The 23583-nt window shown below is 40.3% G+C and overlaps 2 protein-coding genes across 2 annotated transcripts in view; both read left to right on the forward strand.

Annotated features, from left to right (window-relative positions):
- The window catches only part of LOC127527250 (trace amine-associated receptor 13c-like), a 181070-nt gene extending 162836 nt beyond the window's left edge, over positions 1-18234 (forward strand). Inside the window, exon 2 of the mRNA XM_051925356.1 lies at positions 17870-18234. Within this exon, the coding sequence (XP_051781316.1) occupies positions 17870-18166 (297 nt within the window). The 3' untranslated portion in view covers positions 18167-18234. The remainder of the gene's footprint in view (positions 1-17869) is intronic.
- LOC127527253 (trace amine-associated receptor 13c-like) overlaps positions 1-23583 on the forward strand; it is a 322587-nt gene that overhangs the window by 188341 nt on the left and 110663 nt on the right. The gene's annotated exons all lie outside the window — the stretch shown is intronic.

Raw genomic sequence — 23583 nt, forward strand, 5'->3', positions numbered from 1 at the left:
TGGATCTTATTCTGGGTATTATGGCTGGCAGACTAGTATCAAATACAAGATGGGCAACTTTAGAACTAAGCTGAGAGCCTTCAGCTTTCCAGAGGTCACCTGCAATTCTCTCAAACAGAAACATCCTGAAGACAGAAAGTCTGCAAAAAATATTAAAAAAGCAAGAAAAGCGAAGGTCAGCTACCTGCCACCTTACCCTGCAGGAGAAACTGAGGAAAGTATGGAGGAAGAGAGAATACAATTACTGAATGAAACACAAAAGAAGAACAGCAACTCCGCAAGGAAATGGCAGACATTCGCACATAGAAGAAATGAAGTTGTTAAGTTGTGGCCCAGTGTTGGAGATGTTCAAGAGAGATGGCCTGCTCTTTTTGATACAGATGAGCTTAGTCATCAGTATTATCTGTATGTGCATTTCTGTGCCAGCTGGCACCCTGCCCAGCATTAGCTTCTCCTCTTAACACTGCTAAGATAAACGGTTCATCTCTGTCTTTGAGATCAATGAAGAATTTCAGAGGATCACAACTCTACATTTAGAGCCATCATTGATGCTGATGTTGGACCGATATACGTACTCCAAAATGAATATTCATGTTTCATAGCAAGGAGGAGCACTTGGACAAAGATTACGGGTCCAAATGGCAAACCTTCATCAGGTACTCTTACATTAAACACTCTGAAAGATTTACTTCAAATGTACGAGTTTGTATTTGCATTATCCAAGTCATATTATGGGATATCATCTACTGTTAAATTCTGCTACGTACTTGTAAAATGTTTATTTTTATACTGTATTGAGGATTTGTTCTGTTCTGTGTATTGTATTGCATTGTATTGACCCCCTTCTTATTGACACCCACTACATGCCCACCCTACCTGGTAAGGGGTCTCTCTCTGAACTGCCTTTCCGGAGGTTTCTTCCATTTTCCCCTATAAGGTTTTTTTTTTTTTGGGAGTTTTTCTTTGTCTTCTTAGAGAGTCGAGGCTGGGGGGCTGTCAAGAGGCAGGCCTGTTAAAGCCCATTGCGGCGCTTCTTGTGTGATTTTGGGCTTTACACAAATAAATTGTATTGTATTGTATTGTATGTTCTCTCCGTGTCCACAGTCCAAAGACAGGTGACGTTCACTGGCGGTCCTAAATTGTCCCTGGTGTGTGCTTGGTGTGTGTGTGTGTGTGTGTGCCCTGCGGTGGGCTGGCACCCTGCCCAGGATTTGTTCCTGCCTTGTGCCCTGTGCTGACTGGGATTGGCTCCAGCAGACCCCCATGACCCTATGTTAGGATACAGCAGGTTGGGAAATGACTGACTGACTGACTTAAAACTTACCTAAAATGACAAAATATAAAAATGCTTTTTGCAACAAAAATCTATTCTGTTAAAAATTACATAGTTTGTTTTCATTTCTAATTGACTATATGAATAAAATAGCAAATAATAAATCATAAGTATTTAGTCCAATAGGAAAATATGAGGTGTATATATATATATATATATATAAATATGTGTGTGTCTCATTCACTAGTTCTTTATAAAATGTAGTGTCAGTTTGCAATAACAGAATTGCACGTAGCTGAGTTAAATATTCTGTCTTATTCTAGACGCCATACAATTCTCCCATTGAGAGGACGTGACAAGCGGTTTTATGTTCTTTGGTTGATTACCTGGGTGACAAAGTAGATGAGCTCATTAAATACTACCAAGTACGTTGAAAGCTGTGGCATCGCTGGGGATTGTCCATAGTAGTTTGCTGTCTTCCATTATATAGCTCAGTCTAACAGGCAACATCTAAAATATGGATGGTACCTTAAACTGAAGATAAAGCACTGTGTATTCAACTGGCCAGTATGGAAACGTAATGAACCATCATCCTACTGAGGAGCTTTATTATTGAATATTGTGCATCCTTATATTCATTATGTCCGTTTAAAATGCATAGGTCCCATTTTTATTTTCACACATTTTCAAAAGCTGTTTCTTTTCTAGGATGCTGAAAGAACGCGTATATTACAGGAGCTCATCCAGCATGTGATGAAGATATATGTGATCAAAGAGGGTGACAGCCCAGAGGACATCGGCATTGTCCTGGAGGGTACCCAGGTTAGAACTAATCTTGGAAGTGTGTATTACCGCGGGGGTCCGGAGGCTGCTGCTTGTTAAATTCCACTTAGAGATTTCTGTACCGGCATCATGACCTGCTAGTTACTGTGGAGGGGGGCGCTTTCACCTCCTGACTTTATGGAGCATTTATCTAACTGCAGCCCTGAGTCACAAGAGAGCGTCTGAAAAGAGGAGGGGACCGCACAGGGAAAGAGAAAGGCTGACATACAAATGAGATAGATAGATAGATAGATAGATAGATAGATAGATAGATAGATAGATAGATAGATAGATAGATAGATAGATAGATAGATAGATAGATAGATAGATAGATAGATAGACAGATAGATAGATAGATAGTACCAGACACTACTTAAGAGGGAAATATAAAGATAGGCAGGTGGATGGATGTGAAAGGCACTATATATTAAATATTTAAAAGCACAGTATACATGATAGTGAAAGGCACTAAATAATAGAAAATGAAAAGCAATACATAACAAGATTGTGACAGGAACTGTATAATAAGATAGATTGTAGCAAGCACTTTTTAATAGAGATTTGTAAAGTTAACCAGGAAGTTGGATGAAACTGAAAGTCATGACATAACACAGACACAGAAATACACAGATGTGAAAGGCAACTTACAACATTTCAGACACATTTGGTGACATTTCTTTTGTTTTTCCATTTGGAGCTCAGGTGGGTGAAGTGACCTGCTGAGTGTCACACAGTGTCATTGGAAAACAGAAAGATAGGCAGGTAGATGGATGGGAATGACACACGTTATATAACATGAAGATAGATAGATGAAGAAACAGACACATGTGAAAGGCACTATATAATAGACAGTGAAAGGTACAATAGATAGATAGATAGATAGATAGATAGATAGATAGATAGATAGATAGATAGATAGATAGATAGATAGATAGATAGATAGATAGATGTGAAAGGCGCTATATGATAGATCAGTCCAGTATAATATGATAACATTCAGAACTTGTTTGCACCTCACAATTATTTTCTTGAAGGTTCTGATTCATTTTTCTCATCAATTAAACATTTTCGTCTACAGGATTCCAAACCGTCACACTTGCTCTGACAATACGCCTGATAATTCCTGCTCATGAATCGGAGTTTGACAGGCAGACATTCACCACCCAGTGCTCTGATTCCAAATGATTTCTTTGCCCAGACCTCCATTTCAGTTTGTTTCAGGCGATGTTGTATTTCCAGTATCTTATGTGTTCCATCCTTTGGCTGCAGAGTGTCTGCTAAATCGGATCAGAAAATATAATCTATAGACTTTATAAGAAAGAGAGACAAACAGAGAAAAGCTTTGGTGATCCAGCCCGTATTTTGTAACTGCGATTGCTTCAATTGTTTAAAAACGGCAGAGCAGTGTCTGGTATGGAGTCCAAAACGCGACTGACTAGCGAAAGGAGGTGGTTGGCTTTTATAGGTGGTTGGCAAGAAGAGGCGGGTCCAGGAGGGAGTTGGCGGAAGTGAGGTCAGCGGGAGGGCGTGGTCAGGAGCAGGAAGTGATTTAGCTGGGCTTATTTAACGCTGCATTTGTTTTAAACTTAAACATTTCACCAATGTCTTGCACAATGAGCAGCATCTTCAGCATTTGTTTGGTGATGAATTAATTATGCATCGGTGTGGAATTAAAATTTACTTGCTCAAGCATTTTTAAAAATTCACATCTATATATATATAAAATCCAACATCTGTCTGTCAGTTTTTCTGCTTTTGATGAATTTAGATTTTTTTTCTATAATTTGCTTGAACATTCCAGTTGATTTTTCGACTTCTCTCATCACACTATATAAGTATCACAGTTCACTTGCGGTGTTGATTTATTTGTGCGTTTTCCGAGAGAGAGGCTGCGGGTCGAATGAAGCCAGGCGGTGCCCTCCTCACCCATGCGCCAGCCTCCGTTCAAGTCACTCTACCTCGCGCCACGTGTGGGAGTGCACCTCGAGTCCACTTAGCTAGCGTAGATACCTGTTTGTTCAGCAGACATCATCATCTAGAGATTGTTAAGGAGTCACGTTTGACGTTTTTGAGAGAGAGATCACAGCTGCGTGTGATTCAGAGGGTAGTTGTTGACTGGCCACATGCTTTTCTCTCCCATCAGAGCTGAACTCGATCAGACACAGAGCCAACGCTTGATGTTGGAGCGTACCTGCCTTCCACTTGGCCAGGATTACATTGGTTTGTAATTGTTTTTTACTGATTTTTAAAATTTGTCCTGTTTCACTCCTATGTGTGCAGAGCCACGGGAGACAGCTGGTATATTACTATTATTACCTGCAGCCATCATCTCTAAAATTTAGATTTGATCCCCTGTTACAGTTTGGGATGTCACCCACTTTTGAGATCTGTTTAAAATGACCAACTCATCAGCTGACACACAAAGATGCACAAACTTTTCATAGAAAATCATTCTGTACTGGTACTGCGATGATTCTAAATGTAATACTAAGGTAAGATGATATTTCAGTCAGTCATTTTCCAACCTGCCATATCCTAACACAGAGTCACGGGGGTCCGGTGGAGCCAATCCCAGCCAGCACAGGGCACAAGGTAGGAACAACTCCCAGGCAGGGTGCCAGCCCACCGCAGGGCACAAACACAAACCCACACACCAAGCACACACCAGGGACAATTTAGGACCACCAATGCACCTAACCTGCATGTCTTTGGACTGTGGGAGGAAACCCACGCAGACACGGGGAGAACATGCAAACTCCGATTCCATTTCAGTTTCAGTTTAATATTAGCTTAACACTCACAATAAAATGATAATAAGAGTAATCGAAGGAGAGCTTGTACTTGGACAAGGCTTTGATGTACTGGGGGGTTTCTGCAATCTTTGCCTGTCCAGTCCTCGAGAGAGAGAACATGAGAAAGCATTGTGTCCTACGCTCGAGCAGGTATGACGTCTTCCATCCATCCATAGGTAAGCTCTGGAGTTCCATGAAGGTGTCTGATTGTCTCTTTGAACATCCATCCTCCAAATATGGGTACAATTGGTCTGCTGACAAGCATGATTACTGCAGAGGTTGCTTGCATGGGAAACCTTGAAGTAGCTGTCAACCCTGATGACCCTGGCCATAATATAGATCATGACCAAACATGGCACATATGTAACACTTGACTCATCTTGTCTCCCTGCCATATTCACCCTGACATTTAGATTCTCACTGTAAATAAAATTATGTTCATGTAAAACCCTTAGAGATCACAGTGGCACAATAAAAACCATTGATGGTAACAGAAGGGTCTTGGCCCTGTGCAAGCTGACAGGGGATGGAGAAGGGATGTGACAGAGACGCTGGTTGGATGATTGTGGATGTGAAGTGGGGTTACTGGACATCGGCCAGTGTAAACTAAGGTCATTCATTAAAGAGATTCATCTTACTGAAGAATGATGGGTCAGCTGTTTCATTGTTTTTTAGTTTGTAATTGCTTGTGAAGATCTAATTTTGCCCTTTCCTAGCTCTCATGCTACTCACTCCTGTATGTCTTGTCTTTAACTCTGTGAGGGGTTCCTAGGTAGACAACCTCTCATTTCTTTGGAGAATCTGTTTTATTTGACAGAAGTCTTTCGGATCACTCTCTGTAGTTCCTTAATGTCCCATACACAGCTGTTCCCAAACCAGGAGGTGATGTTCTGAGTCAGGTCACTTTCTACAGCACCAGAGTATAAAGTCCTTAGGATCACTGGAGCGACTCACAACTTCCTTATCCATCTAAGATGTTAAAGACGCAGCTTAGCCTTTTTGGATTGGTCTTGAATATGATCAGTCCATGTCAAATCCTCTGTGATGTGAATGCCCAGATATTTGAAGCTGCTCACCCTATTCCTTGTGATCCCATTGATGTTTAGGGGGGTGTAGGACCACTGTTGTCTCCTGCCAAAGTCCACCACCAGCTTCTTGGTTTTGTTGACATTCAGTTGGAGTAAGTCCTTCGGACACCATGATGTCAGATTCTCCACTTCCTCCATGTATGCTGTCTAATCATTGTTGGAGATGAAGCCCCGCACCACTGTGTTATCAGCCAATTTGACGATGGAGTTGGAGGTGTGTGTGGCCACACAGTCATGAGTGTAGAGGGCGTAGAGCAGAGGGCAGAGTACACAGCCTTGTGGAGCTCCTATATTGAGGCACAACTACCAACTCTCAGCACCTGTGGTCAGCCTGTGAGGACGTTGAAAACCCAGACACACAGACAGCTGCTCAATCCCAGGTCTCTCATCATGGTGAACAGACTGTGGGGGACAATTGTATTGAAAGCTGAACTGTAATCTCACATAATTCCTCTGCTTCATATCCACGTGGCTGAGGGTGGTATGCAAGACATGGGAGATGGCATCCTCTGTTGATCCAGTGGGGCGGTAGATGAAATGGAGTGGGCCTTTTGAGCTGGAGATGGATGCTGTAATTAAGACTTTAATGCGCTTGTCAAAAACCTTCATGACTACCGAGGTCAGTGCAACAGGTCAGTAGACTTTCAGGCATGAGGGCTTGTTGTTCTTTAGTACCTGAACAATAGGGGACCTTTTAAAGCACCTGAGGACCACAGACTGAGTCAGAGACTCATTGAAGATGGAGGCAGTCGCTCCCATTGTTTTGGGAGCGTATCCTTGTCTAATAGAATCTTATCTAAGCTCCTGCAATTGTTTATCCTGGTTGGTTGCGTATGAGCAAATACTATTGCAACAAATTGCTTGGCTGAAAATGATGGAGCGCTTTATATGTTTGGGGTGGAAGCTATCACTTCTCAGGTATGTCCGTCTGTCTGTTGGTTTGTGAAAAACAGCGGTCACAAAAGTGTTATATTTCAGGTGAATGGTGGTGTCAAGGGAGCTGACTTCTGTTTTTGGGTAATTTAGCTTCAGCTTTATGTTAGGTTGTGAAGGAATTGTATTTGTTATGAAAATGGAGGAGGACCTTCTCACTCGCAGTCCAGATTATAAACATGTCATCTTTGTAACAGACATACAACATTTGTTTTAAGATGCACACTGACATAAAATCCATAAATAGGTTTGCGTAGTGAGGTGTGAACCGACAGCCCATTACGGTCCCCATTTGTTGGAAGTAGATGTTGTGTCCAAATGAGAACAAATTGTGTGTCAGAGTGAATTTTATTATTGGTATAACTGACTTTATAAGTAAATCATTTAGTTTTATGTACGATTACCCATGGAGTCAGTTATACAAATATAATATTGACCCTGACCCTAAAACCAAGGGATGTGACACAAACTACAGTTACACAAAATAGTGTCTACTGTAGCAGGTGATAAGACCCTGAAATTCAGCTCTGATCGTGACATAAGTCAACAACGTGTCCTCTGGACGCATCCATCCGGTTTCCATGGGAAAAGATTGATTTTGATTTGGTGTGTAAGCCTTTGCTATGTGCCTTGTGTTTTGTGGGTGTTTCCCCAAGAGACGGGACCACCTGCCCATCCCTGCCAGGGTCTGATCTCAGCCCTATGTTCTTGCCAGTTCATTCATATGCTTACGTGGTATCGCTGGGACTATTTTTGGGCCTTCTTTTCTGTTTTTTGATTATTCTCTGGCTTACTGTATTGGGACTTTGATTGCCTTCTTATTTGAGCAACTCCTTTTGCCTTTGTCGTTGTGCTCCACTGAGCTTCATTTTTATTGAAGAGCATTCCTGAAGGATACAACTTTTAAATGTATAAAGATCCTGTGTTTTTTTCCTTAAATCTTTAATGATTTGTCTAGTGGAGGTTTTTGAGCATTTCTGGGACTTTCTTTGTGACTCTCAATTCCTAACATTTCCATGCTGTGTTTACTCAAATTAGATGTTGAAAAAGATTTCATCATAATCACCGTACTACTTTACAGATCATCAGGCCCGTGTTCATGACTGAATTGAATTGTCTTTTATCTGACTTTGTTTTTAATTATAACCAAGTTGTACTGATGTAGGCTTATATTAGTCACACAGATATGGAAACTGGCACCTTCACCATGTGTTGTATTCATCTGCTAATGTCAGTAGAGTTGTGCCAGGCTGTGAAGGGCCCAACTCACAGTCATAATTACACATTTACTTATGGAGCTGACATTAACAATTGAAATATTACTTCACTAAACAACATGATCTCCGCTCACTTCTATATTATGTTTTACTCGTTCCTATCCTTACCAATACAATTTCAATTTAAAAAAGGGAACAGTGCAACATCTAAAGAGTAACTCAGCATCAGCTGGGACAGCATGCAGAAGATTGTTCAAAGCAGCACCATTTCAGTTGACAAGGGTAGGGCTGAGTCAGGTTTGCAAGCAGCACTCCTCACCAATGGGAAGACAGACGAGCTGTGGAGAAGCAGCCAGCCGAGGACAGGACAGCACAACTCAGCTGAAGGGCGCAGATCGCAGCCTTCTACCATACTTGATGTGTCCTGTGTGTACAACGATCTGAGTAGATGTAAGATGAGAGAAAATGTGAGGCAAGAAATGCTGAACACATACCTAAAGCAGACATATTTTCTATGTTATAATAAAAACTAATAAAATGTTGACGTGAAATGTATAGTGTGTGAAGAGTGAAGTTTAAATATTAAATACTTTCACAAAAGGTATAACAAAACAAGCGCACCTTTATTCAAGAATATAAGAAAAGGGAAATCAATGATTCAATTTACATGATGCTGTCAATATGTAAAAACTAAAGCCCATTTGAGAAATGAAAGAGAAAGAAAGCCTGAACAATTTGTGATGCGCTTATCAAAGGGAATGAATGTGTAAATTAGCATAAATATGAAGAATAAAAGGCTGAGAGAAACTGCAGGGCTGAAAAGTGAAGAAGTTCAATGACAGCTGCAGGCACCTGAGAGCAGATCTTGACATCACAGAGAAAAGGAAAGGTGATGTGCATCCCACTGAAGAGTATTCAGAGTCATCACCAATACCATCGCTCAGTCGAGTTCATGAACAGCATCACAATAGTCCTCAGGATTTGTATATCCCGTGACCGCCCGTGTTACAGGGAGGTAGAAATCCCTGCATTGTCTTCCATTAGAGTTCTCTCTGTGTCAAGGAGCTCTCGGTTTTCACACTAAGCACAGCCATCTGCATGTCCTTCATACTGCTGTGCTACCATCTCACTCAAATGTCTTTTATATTTCACAAACAAGTCTGAGTTCATTGATGTAGCAAAGACACAAATGAAGGCATAGACTTTAAGCAGCGGTGTTGGCAACCCAAAGACTACAGGACTCTTCCAAGGACCTGCTCAATAAACCGATCATCGTTGACAAGTCCCCTCACTCTTACAGCCTCCGTTAATGATCCACAGACCACCTCTTTGTTTGTTCCAAGGTCCTCAAGCCCCTGTAATGTGTAGTAGAAGCAGTCTTAGACGATAGCGGTATCTGCCTTCTTACTGCCCATCTCTGCCTCAGATCTTCAAATGCTCAGACAATTCCCAGTTAAAATAATCTCTCACTCCTGGTGTGTCCTCATTCAGCTTTAACCAAGCTGTCAGGGTGGTATCTCTATCTCTACTCCTATCCAATGTTCATACTTCGTTTTCCTCTCTAAATACAATGTGATGTTCCCTGGTCAAGTCAACTGCTAATTACATAACTTTATGTGAATGCTCACAGACATCAAATCCAAACCACCACCACACTGCCTCGGGGTTGCAGATATACTGAGAGTTCACAAATTGCCTAATTTCATCATCATCAATAGTAGTAACCTCTCTCATGACAATGACTATGGCCTCTGGCCTGGCCCCTAAAGTTTTTGTAATCTCCTGCCTCCACAGATTACACATCATTGTAGGTGAAAGGTCAGATGGCCCATATCTACACATTATTCACATCACGTCCTGATAGTTTTCCATCATATACCTTGGACCTCCTTGGAGTGTTGAAGGAAGTGTATAAACCCTCCTCAGAGCTAATGTATGCACATGTGCAGTTGTATTTAGGTGACCCATCCAGCCATTGTACATTTAGACACTCAGTTGTGCTTGGGTTTGGCACCATAGTTCATTCGATTTCCTTCTGTCCTCACATAAGAATCAACTCATTATTGTTGGCTCAGCCTCCCTGAACCCAAAACCTGGTTGAAGGTATTGTCCCTTATTCCCAGCCATTAACAGTAACACTGTGTTTGTGTTACCTTGACCCTCGGATTGGCCACACTTGTTCTTCTTTGTACTCCACGTAGAGCCCTTGGAGGTTCCAACCTAATATTTGGTGTCCAACTCTGATACCTGTGTGGAAACAGCAGTGAATATACCTTGGTGTCCAAGTTTGGATCAGGGAAACTAATCCTCTGGGTGTCCCTATTTACATCCCATGAATCTGCTCTAGAACAGATCAGGAGGTCCTGATGCAGAGGTGGTTCTCCTTCTGTGTGCTCAAACATGATGGCTAACTCATTTGTCCTTGGAGAGTTATGTCTCTGTGGATCACTATTCCTGTTCAGTGCAATTGTCATTGTAAAAGTGGTTAGTTGAGCACCTGCTCCTCCATGCACTTCTGTTTGATTTCAAACATCATTCTGCACACTTGAGTGAAAGGATTAATTTCACTCATCCATCAACTTAACTGGGTCATCAGTGCAGGACAGCACCTTGAATTGTCCACACGACACATTTGCTGTTGGTGACCTTGTCCGGAGTGAGGATATACAGTTGAGCCTATTGCCTTTACTCATTATTTTCTGGGTGTGACACACCTGCCCGATGGTAACAGTCATCAGTTATCTGGAAACAATAGGGTCCTCTATGAGTAGGAGGGGGGGATAACATTCACAAAAAGAACAATTAGGATACCTGCTGTTTTAAATGAAATTCACAGAATCTGCACCTTGACCTGTCTGGAACCGGACGTGGAGGTAAGACAAGTCTCTCTTCATTACAGCACCTGCTGAATATCCCTTTACTAGTCTGCTCCTCCTCAATAAATCTTTAACAACAAAATTTGCACTGACTGCCCAGACTACACTATAGTGGTCCCCTACAAACCCTACATCATAATTTAAGTAAATCTCGACAGTTGTAGTTTGGGGCTCCCCTGTCCCTTTCACTTCACACCCTCTGACACTGAACATCTTAGTTTGGCTCTGGTTGTTTCTGGTGACTCCTGGGCCCGCCCTGCTGTAATGGTCGTGGTATTCTTATGATTTCACCTCTGGGGTTTCTACTGCCTGAGTATTGAGTGTGTACAGACGTCCTTAATAATTTGCACATTCATATCCTCAGGCAATTTCTTATCCTGGTCTGGTGCATCACATCTTGAATTCTTTTATGCCACAATTCCTTAGCTTTGGGTGTTTTGTGCTCTCTCATCATATCTTTATGCATTTGATCTCTTTCCATCATGGAAGCTTATTGCTTTTGAGATACAGCTACCTGTTTCTGTCCATCTGGCAGTTACTCTCTGTTTGACATTTACAGTGCACCATCTATTGGAATGTGTTTTTGTAATTCAGGTAGCAAGAAAGTGCACTGCATTTGTCATTTCAACAGATGGAACATTAGCACTACTTTTACGAATCCCATACCAAATGTCTTAAAACAGAGATAGAGCAACCTGACAGACACAGTCTTTAGGGTCTAACAGGCTTAGCTCAGTTAAGTTTACAAAAAAAAAACCACATATTGCAAAAGTCTATTTACATAATGCTATTGACTACTAAATGTATATAAAACAACAACAACAACAACAACATGAGATACACAGAACCACACACAGACACTTCATATGACTCTGTTATATGCCATTTGGTACAACCATCTGTTGGAATGACAAATGTGATGAATTGTATTACTGCAAGTGGTTGAGAAGTACCATATGTTGGAATGACAGGGACATGGCAAACAGATGGACACACAGATACACAGACACACAGACTCTTTTCCTTTTATTAAGGTGATTACGCTGATTTCTGTCCATCTGGCAGTTACTCTCTGTTGGATGTGCTCAGTGTTAACGTTTGCAGTGCTGTGTGTTTGCCCCATTGCTATGTCTCTGTGATACACCATTTAGTACAGGATTTGTACAAGTAGTGTTAATGTTTGTTATACGCCATCTATTGGAATGACAAATGCAATGCATTTTAACACTAAAAATGTTTATAAGAAGTGTTCCCTAGATCCAGTGCCAACAAAACTAGTAAAAAGTGCCATGGATGTTCTTGCAGCGCCTATCCTAAACATTATCAATAGTTCATTATTGCATGGCACAGTACCTGATGCACTAAAAGTTTCAGTCATTAAACCATTACTTAAAAAGTCAGACCTTGACCCACATATACTAAATAATTATAGGCCTATTTCAAATTTACCGTTTCTCTCTAAAATACTAGAAAAAGTAGTCGCCAGTCAGCTTCAGACACACCTTACGCATTACAATTTATTTGAGAAATTCCAGTCTGGTTTTCGCACTGGTCATAGTACAGAAACGGCACTAACACGGGTTGTAAATGACATTCTGATATCCTCTGATGAAGGAAACTCCACTGTAATTATGTTGTTGGACTTAAGGACAGCGTTTGACACCATCGACCATTCTATTTTACTGCACAGGCTATAAAATGATGTTGGGCTTACAGGCACCGTTCTTGCTTGGTTTAGTTCTTACTTATCAAATTGATTCCAATATGTACAGAAATGTGCTGACAGGACTCCGTCATTATACACAGAAGTTCAATATGGTGTCCCGCAGGGCTCAGTACTGGGACCTTTACTGTTTTCACTTTACATGCTTCCACTGGGATCTCTCATTAGGAAACATAATGTTAATTTTCACTCGTATGCAGATGACACCCAGTTATACCTTTCATTTAAATCAAATGAAGTTTCTCCAATGTTGTCTTTAATTAGTTGTGTTAGTAAATTAAAGGAGTGGATGAATAAGAACTACTTGTCTTTAAATACAGATAAAACAGAGATGTTAATTGTTGGAGGGAATGATGCTGATCATAACAATATTTTGTCATCATTTAACTCAGTGGGAATCCTAGTCAATTTTACTGAATCAGCCCGCAATCTAGGAGTTATCTTTGACTCTAGCATGTCATTTAAAGCGCATATTACAAAGTTGTCCAAAACATGTTTCTTCCATCTTAAAAATGTTAGGAAATTAAGGTGCTTTTTTAAATAAACAGGATTCTGAGAAATTAATTCATGCATTTATCTCTAGTAGGATTGACTACTGCAATGCGGTGTTCACTGGATGTTCAAACTGTTCTTTATACAGCCTCCAGTTAATCCAAAATGCGGCTGCAAGAATTATTACAAGAACAAGAATAAACGAACACATAACTCCAGTTCTTAAATCCTTACACTGGCTCCCGGTTAAGTTTAGGACAGATTTCAAAATCCTTCTTTTAACATATAAAGCATTAAATGGTCGAGGTCCGGCTTACTTGTCTGAACTTATCATGACTTACAAACCAGAGCGAACATTAAGATCTCAAGATGCCGGTCTGCTTATGATTCCAAGGATTAATAAAATAACAGTGGGAGGTCGAGCTTTTAGTTACAGGGCCCCTAAACTGTGGAATGGTCTGCCTGCTACTATAAGAGATGCCCCTTCGGTCTCAGCTTTTAAATCCCGGCTGAAGACTCACTACTTCAGTTTAGCATATCCTGACTAGAGCTGCTGATTAACTGTACAGACTGCATCTCTGTTGTTAGTCATTAGCACTTAAACATAAGTAACATGACAGTTATAATTGGATACTAACCCTCACTTATTCTGTTTTTCTTCTCGGTACTCAAATGTGGCACTTGGTGCCATGGCCCACCTGCCAAGTTGTTTTGCTGCCTAAGGAAAAGTCATCCCAGATGGAGGATCGCAACAATCGTGGGAAAGAGGGGTCCTTTCATCGGATTGGCTGGCCCAGCACTGTTTCAGCCGTGGAATGGCCAAATGGGGGAGGCAGCTTGAAGGATGAGGTCTCCAGGACTCTATACAAATCCAAATCTTATTATGGGATATATTATCTACTGTTAAATTCTGCTCTGTACTTCTAAAATTTATATTTTTTATTTTTTACTATATTGAGAAATTGTTCTGTTCTGTGTACTGTACTGTATTGTATTGTATTGACCCCCTTCTTTTGACACCCACTGCACGCCCAACCTACCTGGAAAGGGGTCTCTCTTTGAACTGCCTTTCCCAGGTTTCTTCCATTTTTTCCCTACAAGGATTTTTTGGGAGTTTTTTCCTTGTCTTCTTAGAGAGTCAAGGCTGGGGGGCTGTCAAGAGGCAGGGCCTGTTAAAGCCCATTGCGGCACTTCCTGTGTGATTTTGGGCCATACAAAAATAAACTGTATTGTATTGTATTGCCATCTGTTGGAACGGCAGAGAAAAATCAACTGGATGAACAGAACACACAGAAACTTTAATTAAAGTGGATATAATGGGCTGACCTGCTGTTTTGTGGGCAGGAATATTTTTGTATGGACTGATGCTGCCCTGTGGACTGACAGTTTGAAAATCTGCTGTACACATCAGGGCGCTATATAACCTGACATTCTCTTAACTGTCTTAATGGCATCCGATTGATTCCATTATAACACCCAAGCCTTTCAAATAATCAGTACTTTCAGGTTTCAGACCTCCCAATGTGTTTTCAAACCTAACATTTTACTTCTTGTGAAGACGTGCGAGTGTCTGACGATGGGTGGGCTCCCTGTGCAGAGCTGTTTTATAACCTAAAGCCTGCTGACCTGCTATCCCCAAAATACATTGCACTATGCAGACTAATGACATAAATATGTGACATGTGACACTACAAGGTGCTTCAGTGACACAAGGAGAGATGAGGGGACTTCACATGAAGTTTGTATTAACAGACCACCTGTGTGTCACGTGTGAAGTCTTGTGTGGTGAGGACCACTTCATTGTCTGTGTCGATGAGGAGGGAATGACAACAACACGACACACAAACTCCTGTAAAGTTGTACGTCTGCCATCAGTGAGCAGCTGCTGCTAATTGTTTAATCAAAACTGAACTCGTATGATGGAGATGGTGGTCCTCTCGTATTGCTTATTGTACGGTTCAGAGTTTCTGTTGACAAACATCACTTGCTGTTATTCTAATACAGTATGAATTTAATACAACTGTAATATTAATATAAAATAGTGAATCTAAGCATTAAAATATATTAGTAGATTGTTCTGGAGAGATCTTGACATCATTTCTATCTTTATTAAGAACTTTAATTGTCCTTATAGTGGTAACGGCTAACAGACTCATGCAGTGCGGTGCTCCTCGGTGCTTCAAAACCGACATTCGTTTAGTTTTGTTTGATACAAAGTTACAAATCAGTTAACACTAGAATTACCAGAGCCTACGAAAAAACTTGTAGATCCGGCCCACCTTAAATCGTTTCTTAAATCCATTCACACCTCTCCGCCAGCGTCTTTTGTCCTCTGAATGTGCTGATAAAGACAAACTGCCAGCAGCCGGCTATTCCATCCCCCCACCGACTTAGAACGTGCAGGAACTTCTCCCAAGAGTCTCTCTTCTAGTGACTTTTCTGCCTGTCTGTCTCTCTATCAGGCAGTGCTCTGTCTGTCTGTGTGTTATGGATCTTAAAAATAACAGTTATAAGGACAGTTGTTCATGTTAATTGCAGTCTCATTTGTTAAACAAATATTTTAAAAGGAGCATCCCACATGAACATATAACAATCTCATTAACCGACAGTGCATACCAATTTATAAATTTTATGTCCGTTTGAGGTTAAAAAGAAAAAAAAAAGTAACACTTTATCCCCAGCGGGGAATCGAACTCAGGTCTGTGAGTCACAGCAAAGCTGCCACGCTCTGAGAGGCAAATCTTAGCACGCTACACCACAGAAACTGTTATATCATCCTTGAACCTTCTGTGAAAGTGTTTATTTGATCTTTGGAACTCAGGCTTTACACATTCTATAGTTTATGCCTACATTTTGTAACATTTATTACTAAAATATGAAAAAGTTTCTGTTCTAGCAATGTCTTTACACAGATTACTGTAGAAACGGAACAGAAATGAAATGCGTGTGTTCCAAATAACGATCTATTATTTCCACTCTAAAACTTCATTTCACTCGCAGATAATCAATCAAGGCATGAACTGGGAAAAGTTCATGAACGTTCTGCGACGATGGGGGGATGGAATAGCTGGCTGCTTGCAGCTTGTCTTTATCAGTACATTTAGAGGACAAAAGACGTTGGCGGAGAGGTGTGAACAGATTTAAGGTTGGCGGGATGTACGAGTTTTTTCGTAGGCTCTGGTAATTCTAGTGTTAAACAGCAAATGTTTTCAAATAAAAAAGCACATCAGTGAGCGCTGCTGCATTGGAATTCTGAGAGTTTACCTGCCACTGCCACAGAGAAATGCATGTTGGGTGTTTGATGATTTAAGAAAAGAAAGACTTCCAGTAAATCAGACAAAGACAATCAGCACAACGTCAGACTGACAGAGAGCAACGTGGGGTGTGGGGGGGGGGGATACTGTTTGGAATTTAATGTGAGGGTCCGGAAAAGAGAAAAACACACAGCTGTTACTGTACACTGTATGTGTGTATGTGTGTGTGTGTGTGTGGACCTCTCATGAGCACAGGGTGGTCCAGCACACCCTATGCAGCAGTCAGAGGGGCTCTGAGCAGCACAGGACAGTGATGGAGTGTCAGACCACCACTGGGCACAACCTCAGCTCATCTGAACCTGCTGATTTAATGTGCTGCTCGCTGTGATGAGGAAAGAAAGTCAAAGTGACTGAGAACAAAAAAACAAAAACAGCAGACAGAGGAGAAGAAGGAAACTGCAGAGAGCCAGCAGCTGGACCACTGTGGAGCTGTGAGGAGAGACCACCGCAGCCCTGAGCGGCTCCTGACAAACAAATATAATGAAGACATCTGTGATTTGATGAACTCATTAGTGAGTAAGAACTGAAATGAACAAACAAACATCCTGAGAGAATTTGTGAAGCACACACAGCAGAGAGACGCCTCATGTGAATTACGTCAGCAGAGAGAATATGGCAGTCGCAGGGCCTCAGTGTATAAACATCTCAGTGTGCAGGCAGGACGGCTCAGTCAGGGACAGACATGGAGTTTAAACGACTGAAACTCGGCCGTTGCTTTCCTCACAGTAATACACTTTATTACACTTTCTCTTGTCTTTTGCTTTTCTCGACAGTCTTTGGAAATCTTCTTGTCATCATTTCTATTTTGCATTTTGTTCAGCTGCACACGCTGACTAATCTTCTGATCCTCTCACTCACAGCGGCTGATTTCTTAACAGGTTTCTTTGTGATGCCCATCAGTTTGATTGTTATGATTGAAACTTGCTGGTACTTTGCAGTTATTTATTGTTATTTGTATCATGCACTTGCAGATATTCTTACTACAGTAGTTGTATATAATGTGGTTTTAATATCCATTGATCGCTACATTGCTGTCTGCCAATCCTTTCTTTTACAGCTCAAAAATAACTTTAACTGTTGCAAAGATCAGCATTGCTGTAGTGTGGCTGTTTACACTTTTAATTACGTTCATACTTTTATGTTTGAGTTATACTGATGTAGAGAGATGTGAAGGAGCTTGTGGAGCATACACTTTTGGTGAAATGGTCATTTTTAATTTACTCATATCTTTTTTTATTCCTTATTCTCTAATGATTGTTTTTATATCAGAATATTTGTAGTTGCAAGAAGCCATTCAAGAGTCATCAACTGTATGATAGAAAAGAGACAAACTGTGGAGGTGAGTGACAGAAAAATATCAAAACCATCTGAAAGAAAAGCCGCAAAAACATTAGGAATAGTCGTGGGGGCTTTTATTATCTGCTGGCTGCCTCTTTATATATTCAATTTTTTTGATGATGGTAGTAACATAATTGCACAAAACATCAGGAATGTCTTTGCGTTGGTCAGTGAATTGAACTTTGCAGTTAATCCAATTCTTTACGCTTTTATGCATTCCTGGTTCAGAAAAGCACTGAAAATCATCCTGACGTGTAAAATATTTAGTCCAGCTTCTTCAGTGCTCAATTTACTGTAAATGTTAAAGAAAATAAAAAATTAAAATTTCTGTGCTTAGATGTTTTAAATTATTTGTTCATTATGCCTTTTCTCATTTTTCAATACTTGCATGTATTTCTTAATAACACAATCATTTCATATTCGCTGTATTGATGTGAAAGCTGTTTTATTTAAATTGTACTCTATTGGTGTAGAGTGTAGACTGTTTATGAATATTACTTATTTCACCACAATTATTTTCATAAAATTTCTTCTTATTTGAATGTGTAATAAACAGCACTGAAAATTTAGGAGACCCCTGGAAATTCACAAAAACACTTCAGGGTTTCTTGGTGACTTTATTTTTTTTACATTGTAAAAGGTGAGGTGACTGTGAGGAACTGAAATGGACGACTGAGAAGGTCAAATGAGGTTTGATGTTGTAAAAACATAAAATGATGTAATTGAACAAAATGTATGTGTGTAAGTACAGAAAATAGGACAGAATGATCAAACTTGTTTGTGTATTGCGTACGTGACAAAAAGCATGTATACTTTCTGGAAGTTTTCTTTTAATGATGTGTGTGACAAGAAAATATACCTTTAGGGTAAAGACTTTACCAATTGGAATAATACAAAATGAGTCAGGACGCTATTTTTATTGCTTACGTGGTCTACGATCAGGAGACTAGAAAAGCAATAAAAGGGCAAGGATATCTGCGCTCGAGGCAGATGAAGTGCGGTGTCCTAGGACTGTATTTCTCTGTCATTTTACCCTTGCCTGGTATGTATCAATAAAAGGTTTTTTACTAATTTTAATTTTCTTCTCTGTCTTCAGTCACAAAAAGTGTCCACAGTTTTTTAGCGCCCAACGTGGGGCAAGAGACGGCCGGTCGACTCCTCCGGCGAGACCATTTCAGTGATCCGTCTTATCAGCGGACTGCCGTCAACTTGAGCTCCGGCAGCAGAGCATGCAGCTCTGGCAAAAGTTAGGTCTGCCCTGTCCTGAAAGAGTTCTTGCGTGAGGAGCCCCTGGTCTCCTCTTTGCTACATCCACGGTGACTGAACGGATTTCCAGACAGAGCTTGCACACTTCCAGGCTAGGGTAAGCACCGGGGAATTTCCGAACATTTTTTTATTTTCTAAATTACGGGAGGGCGAGTTTCCTGTTGACCGTCTAGTCATATTCATATCTCAACGGGTTGCTTAATGTGATGGAGACTTGACCCAAGCAGTTTGACGCATACGAAAGGTCTGACGAAAGGATACTGGCCTCACCCATATCCTAGACTCGGCTGGACGTATTGATGTAGTATTCTGCTGAACCGAATCGGACACAAAGTCACCTGAGCTGGAATCCGGGGATGTGAGCGTACAGGCTAACGGGACGAGTAACAGGGTGGTATATATATATATATATATACAATACAATACAATACAGTTTATTTTTGTGTAGCCCAAAATCACACAGGAAGTGCCGCAATGGGCTTTAACAGGCCCTGCCTCTTGACAGCCCCCCAGCCTTGACTCTCTAAGAAGACAAGGAAAAACTTCCAAAAAAAACCTAGTAGGGAAAAATGGAAGAAACCTTGGGAAAGGCAGTTCAAAGAGAGACCCCTTTCCAGGTAGATTAGGCGTGCAGTGGGTGTCAAAAGAAGGGGGTCAATACAATACAATACAGTACAGTACACAGAACAATTTCTCAATATAGTAAGAAATAAAAAATATAAATTTTAGAAGTACAGAGCAGAATTTAACAGTAGATGATATATCCCATAATAAGATTTGTATTTGTATAGAGTCCTGGAGACCTCATCCTTCAAGCTGCCTCCCCCATTTGGCCATTCCACAGCTGAAACAGTGCTGGGCCAGCCAATCCGATGAAAGGACCCCTCTCTCCCACGATTCCTGCGATCCTCCATCAGGGATGACTTTTCCTTAGGCAGGCAAAACAACTTGGCAGGTGGGCCATGGCACCAAGTGCCACATTTGAGTACCGAGAAGAAAAACAGAATAAGTGAGGGTTAGTATCCAATTATAACGGTCATGTTACTTATGTTTAAATGCTAATGACTAACAACAGAGATGCAGTCTGTACAGTTAATCAGCAGCTCTAGTCAGGGTGTGCTAAACTGAAGTAGTGAGTCTTCAGCCGGGATTTAAAAGCTGAGACCGAAGGGGCATCTCTTATAGTAGCAGGCAGACCATTCCACAGTTTAGGGGCCCTGTAACTAAAAGCTCGACCCCCCCACTGTTATTTTATTAATCCTTGGAATCATAAGCAGACCGGCATCTTGAGAGCTTAATGTGCGCTCTGGTTTGTAAGTCATGATAAGTTCAGACAAGTAAGCCGGACCTCGACCATTTAATGCTTTATATGTTAAAAGAAGGATTTTGAAATCTGCCCTAAACTTAACCGGGAGCCAGTGTAAGGATTTAAGAACTGGAGTTATGTGTTCGTATTTCCTTGTTCTTGTAATAATTCTCGCAGCCGCATTTTGGATTAACTGGAGGCTGTATAGAGAACAGTTTGAACATCCAGTGAACACCGCATTGCAGTAGTCAATCCTACTAGAGATAAATGCATGAATTAGTTTCTCAGAATCCTGTTTATTTAAAAAGCGCCTTAATTTCCTAACATTTTTAAGATGAAGAAACATGTTTTGGACAACTTTGTAATATGTGCTTTAAATGACATGCTAGAGTCAAAGATAACTCGTAGATTGCGGGCTGATTCAGTAAAATTGACTGGGATTCCCATTGAGTTAAATGATGACAAAATATTATTGTGATCAGCATCATTCCCTCCAACAATTAACATCTCTGTTTTATCTGTATTTAAAGACAAGTAGTTCTTATTCATCCACTCCTTTAATTCGCTAACACAACTAATTAAAGACAACATTGGAGAAACTTCATTTGATTTAAATGAAAGGTATAACTGGGTGTCATCTGCATACGAGTGAAAATTAACAATATGTTTCCTAATGAAAGATCCCAGTGGAAGCATGTACAGTGAAAACAGTAAAGGTCCCAGTACTGAGCCCTGCGGGACACCATATTGAACTTCTGTGTATAATGATGGAGTACTGTCAGCACATTTCTGTACATATTGGAATCGATTTGATAAGTAAGAACTAAATCAAGCGAGCACGGTGCCTGTAAGCCCAACATCATTTTCTAGCCTGTGTAGTAAAATAGAATGGTCGATGGTATCAAATGCTGCACTTAAGTCCAACAACATAATTACAGATGAGTTTCCTTCATCAGAGGATATCAGAATGTCATTTACAACCCGTGTTAGTGCCGTTTCTGTACTATGACCAGTGCGAAAACCAGACTGGAATTTCTCAAATAAATTGTAATGCATAAGGTGTGTCTGAAGCTGACTGGCGACTACTTTTTCTAGTATTTTAGAGAGAAACGGTAAATTTGAAATAGGCCTATAATTATTTAGTATATGTGGGTCAAGGTCTGACTTTTTAAGTAATGGTTTAATGACTGACACTTTTAGTGTATCAGGTACTGTGCCATGCAATAATGAACTATTGATAATGTTTAGGATAGGCGCTGCAAGAACATCCATGGCACTTTTTACTAGTTTTGTTGGCACTGGATCTAGGGAACAAGTAGTGGGCTTCATTTTAGAAATTAAACTTAAGACTTCCTGCTCAGTTACAGGATTAAAATTACTAAAGTGCTGAGTGCAATGTGAGACAGGGTCTGCTAAGCTAGTATTTGGTTTGTACTGTGATGCAGAGATCTGGGATCTTATATTTTTAATTTTCTCATTGAAGAAGTTAATAAAGTCTGTACTGCTAATGTCTGTTGGTATTTTGCACTGTTGATCTGAATTTCCATTTGTTAATTTAGCCACTGTTCTAAACAGTGCCTGAGGATTTTTATTATTGCTATCTATTAATGTAGAATAATATTCTGACCGAGCTTTAAAGAGGGCTTTTTTATATTTATTAACACTCTCTGTCCATGCAATTTGAAAGACCTGTAGCTTTGTTGTTCTCCATCTGCGTTCCAGTTTTCGACACTCTAATTTAAGAGCTCGAGTGTTTTCATTAAACCAGGGAGAGTTTCTATGTGCTTTGATCACTTTTGTTTTAAGGGGAGCCACTGTGTCCAGAGCATCTCTCAAGGTCACATTATAATGTGATGTTAGCTCATCTAAATTGTTTTCTGTGTTTGCATTTGATGTTAACTGATCTAAATGGTTTTCCACAATTACACGCGACTTACTCAAAGTATCTATAAATTTTGAAGCAGAATTACAATCTAGATGCCGCACTGTCTTTGTTTTAATCTGGGAGTGCGCTGGCAAGGGCAGGACTAAATCAAATGTAATTAAGTAGTGATCAGAAATAACTTCATTTAATGGAGTAATAATTAAATTTTGAATTTCAACTTTGTAAGTTATAATTAAATCTAATGTGTGGTGATGATTATGAGTTGGACCTTTGACATTCTGACAAAATCCTACTGAATTTAACAAATAAGTAAAACATTTGCTAAAAGTGTCAGTTTCCACATCAATGTGTAATTTAAAATCTCCCATCAATACTACGTGATCATAATTTATAGCCAAGTCATATAAAAGGTTGCTAAATTCAGACATGAACAATGAATACGGCCCTGGTGGTCTATAGACTAGCACTATAATTGTGTTGGAATCTGTTTTAATATTTAAAATGAATGCCTCAAAGCATGTAAAGTTGCCTAAATTTTTAGAAGTGATTTGCATTTTGTTACAATGAATTATTCCAAGGCCTCCTCCTCGACCAGAATCTCTAGACTTATGAAGGAACGAGTATCCATCTGGTGACGCCTCAGCTAGGGGTACAGTGTCACATTTACTAAGCCAGGTTTCAGTGAGAAGACACAGATCAGATTTTGTACTTAATATAATATCATTTACCAAAACAGCTTTAGTGCCAAGAGAGCGAATGTTCAATAAGCAGCATTTAAAACTGTATGCTTCTTTCTGAATTGGTGATATACTTTTTGTTTTAATTTGTAGTAAATTTCTATTACAGATGCCCCTGGTGGAGGGTCTGGTTTTATCCCTTGGTCTAATTATACACCTTATTTTTTGGTTATCAATTAATTTAAGGTTTGTATCAAGACTAAATTTACTGGATGCCCCAAGACAAGGATTATGGGTAACAGCTTCAGGAAAGTAACAGGTGGGATAAACAACAGCCTGTGATTTAAGATCACATGACTGCGGCCTGGATGTGCTCTAATCAGTCAACCAGGCAGTTTTGCTGCCATATTTTAGGATAATACATAAGATTCCCTCCAGTTAGGATGAAGACCATCTCTTCTGAAAAAGCCAGGCCTTTCCCAAAAATCATCCCAATTGTTCACAAACACTATGCTTTTGTTTGCACACCAGGTTTCTAGCCAGCAGTGAAGGGAATGCAATCTGCTATAAACCACATCCCC

Source organism: Erpetoichthys calabaricus, chromosome 3 (assembly GCF_900747795.2).
Source record: "Erpetoichthys calabaricus chromosome 3, fErpCal1.3, whole genome shotgun sequence".
Classification (NCBI taxonomy): Eukaryota; Metazoa; Chordata; class Cladistia; order Polypteriformes; family Polypteridae; genus Erpetoichthys; species Erpetoichthys calabaricus.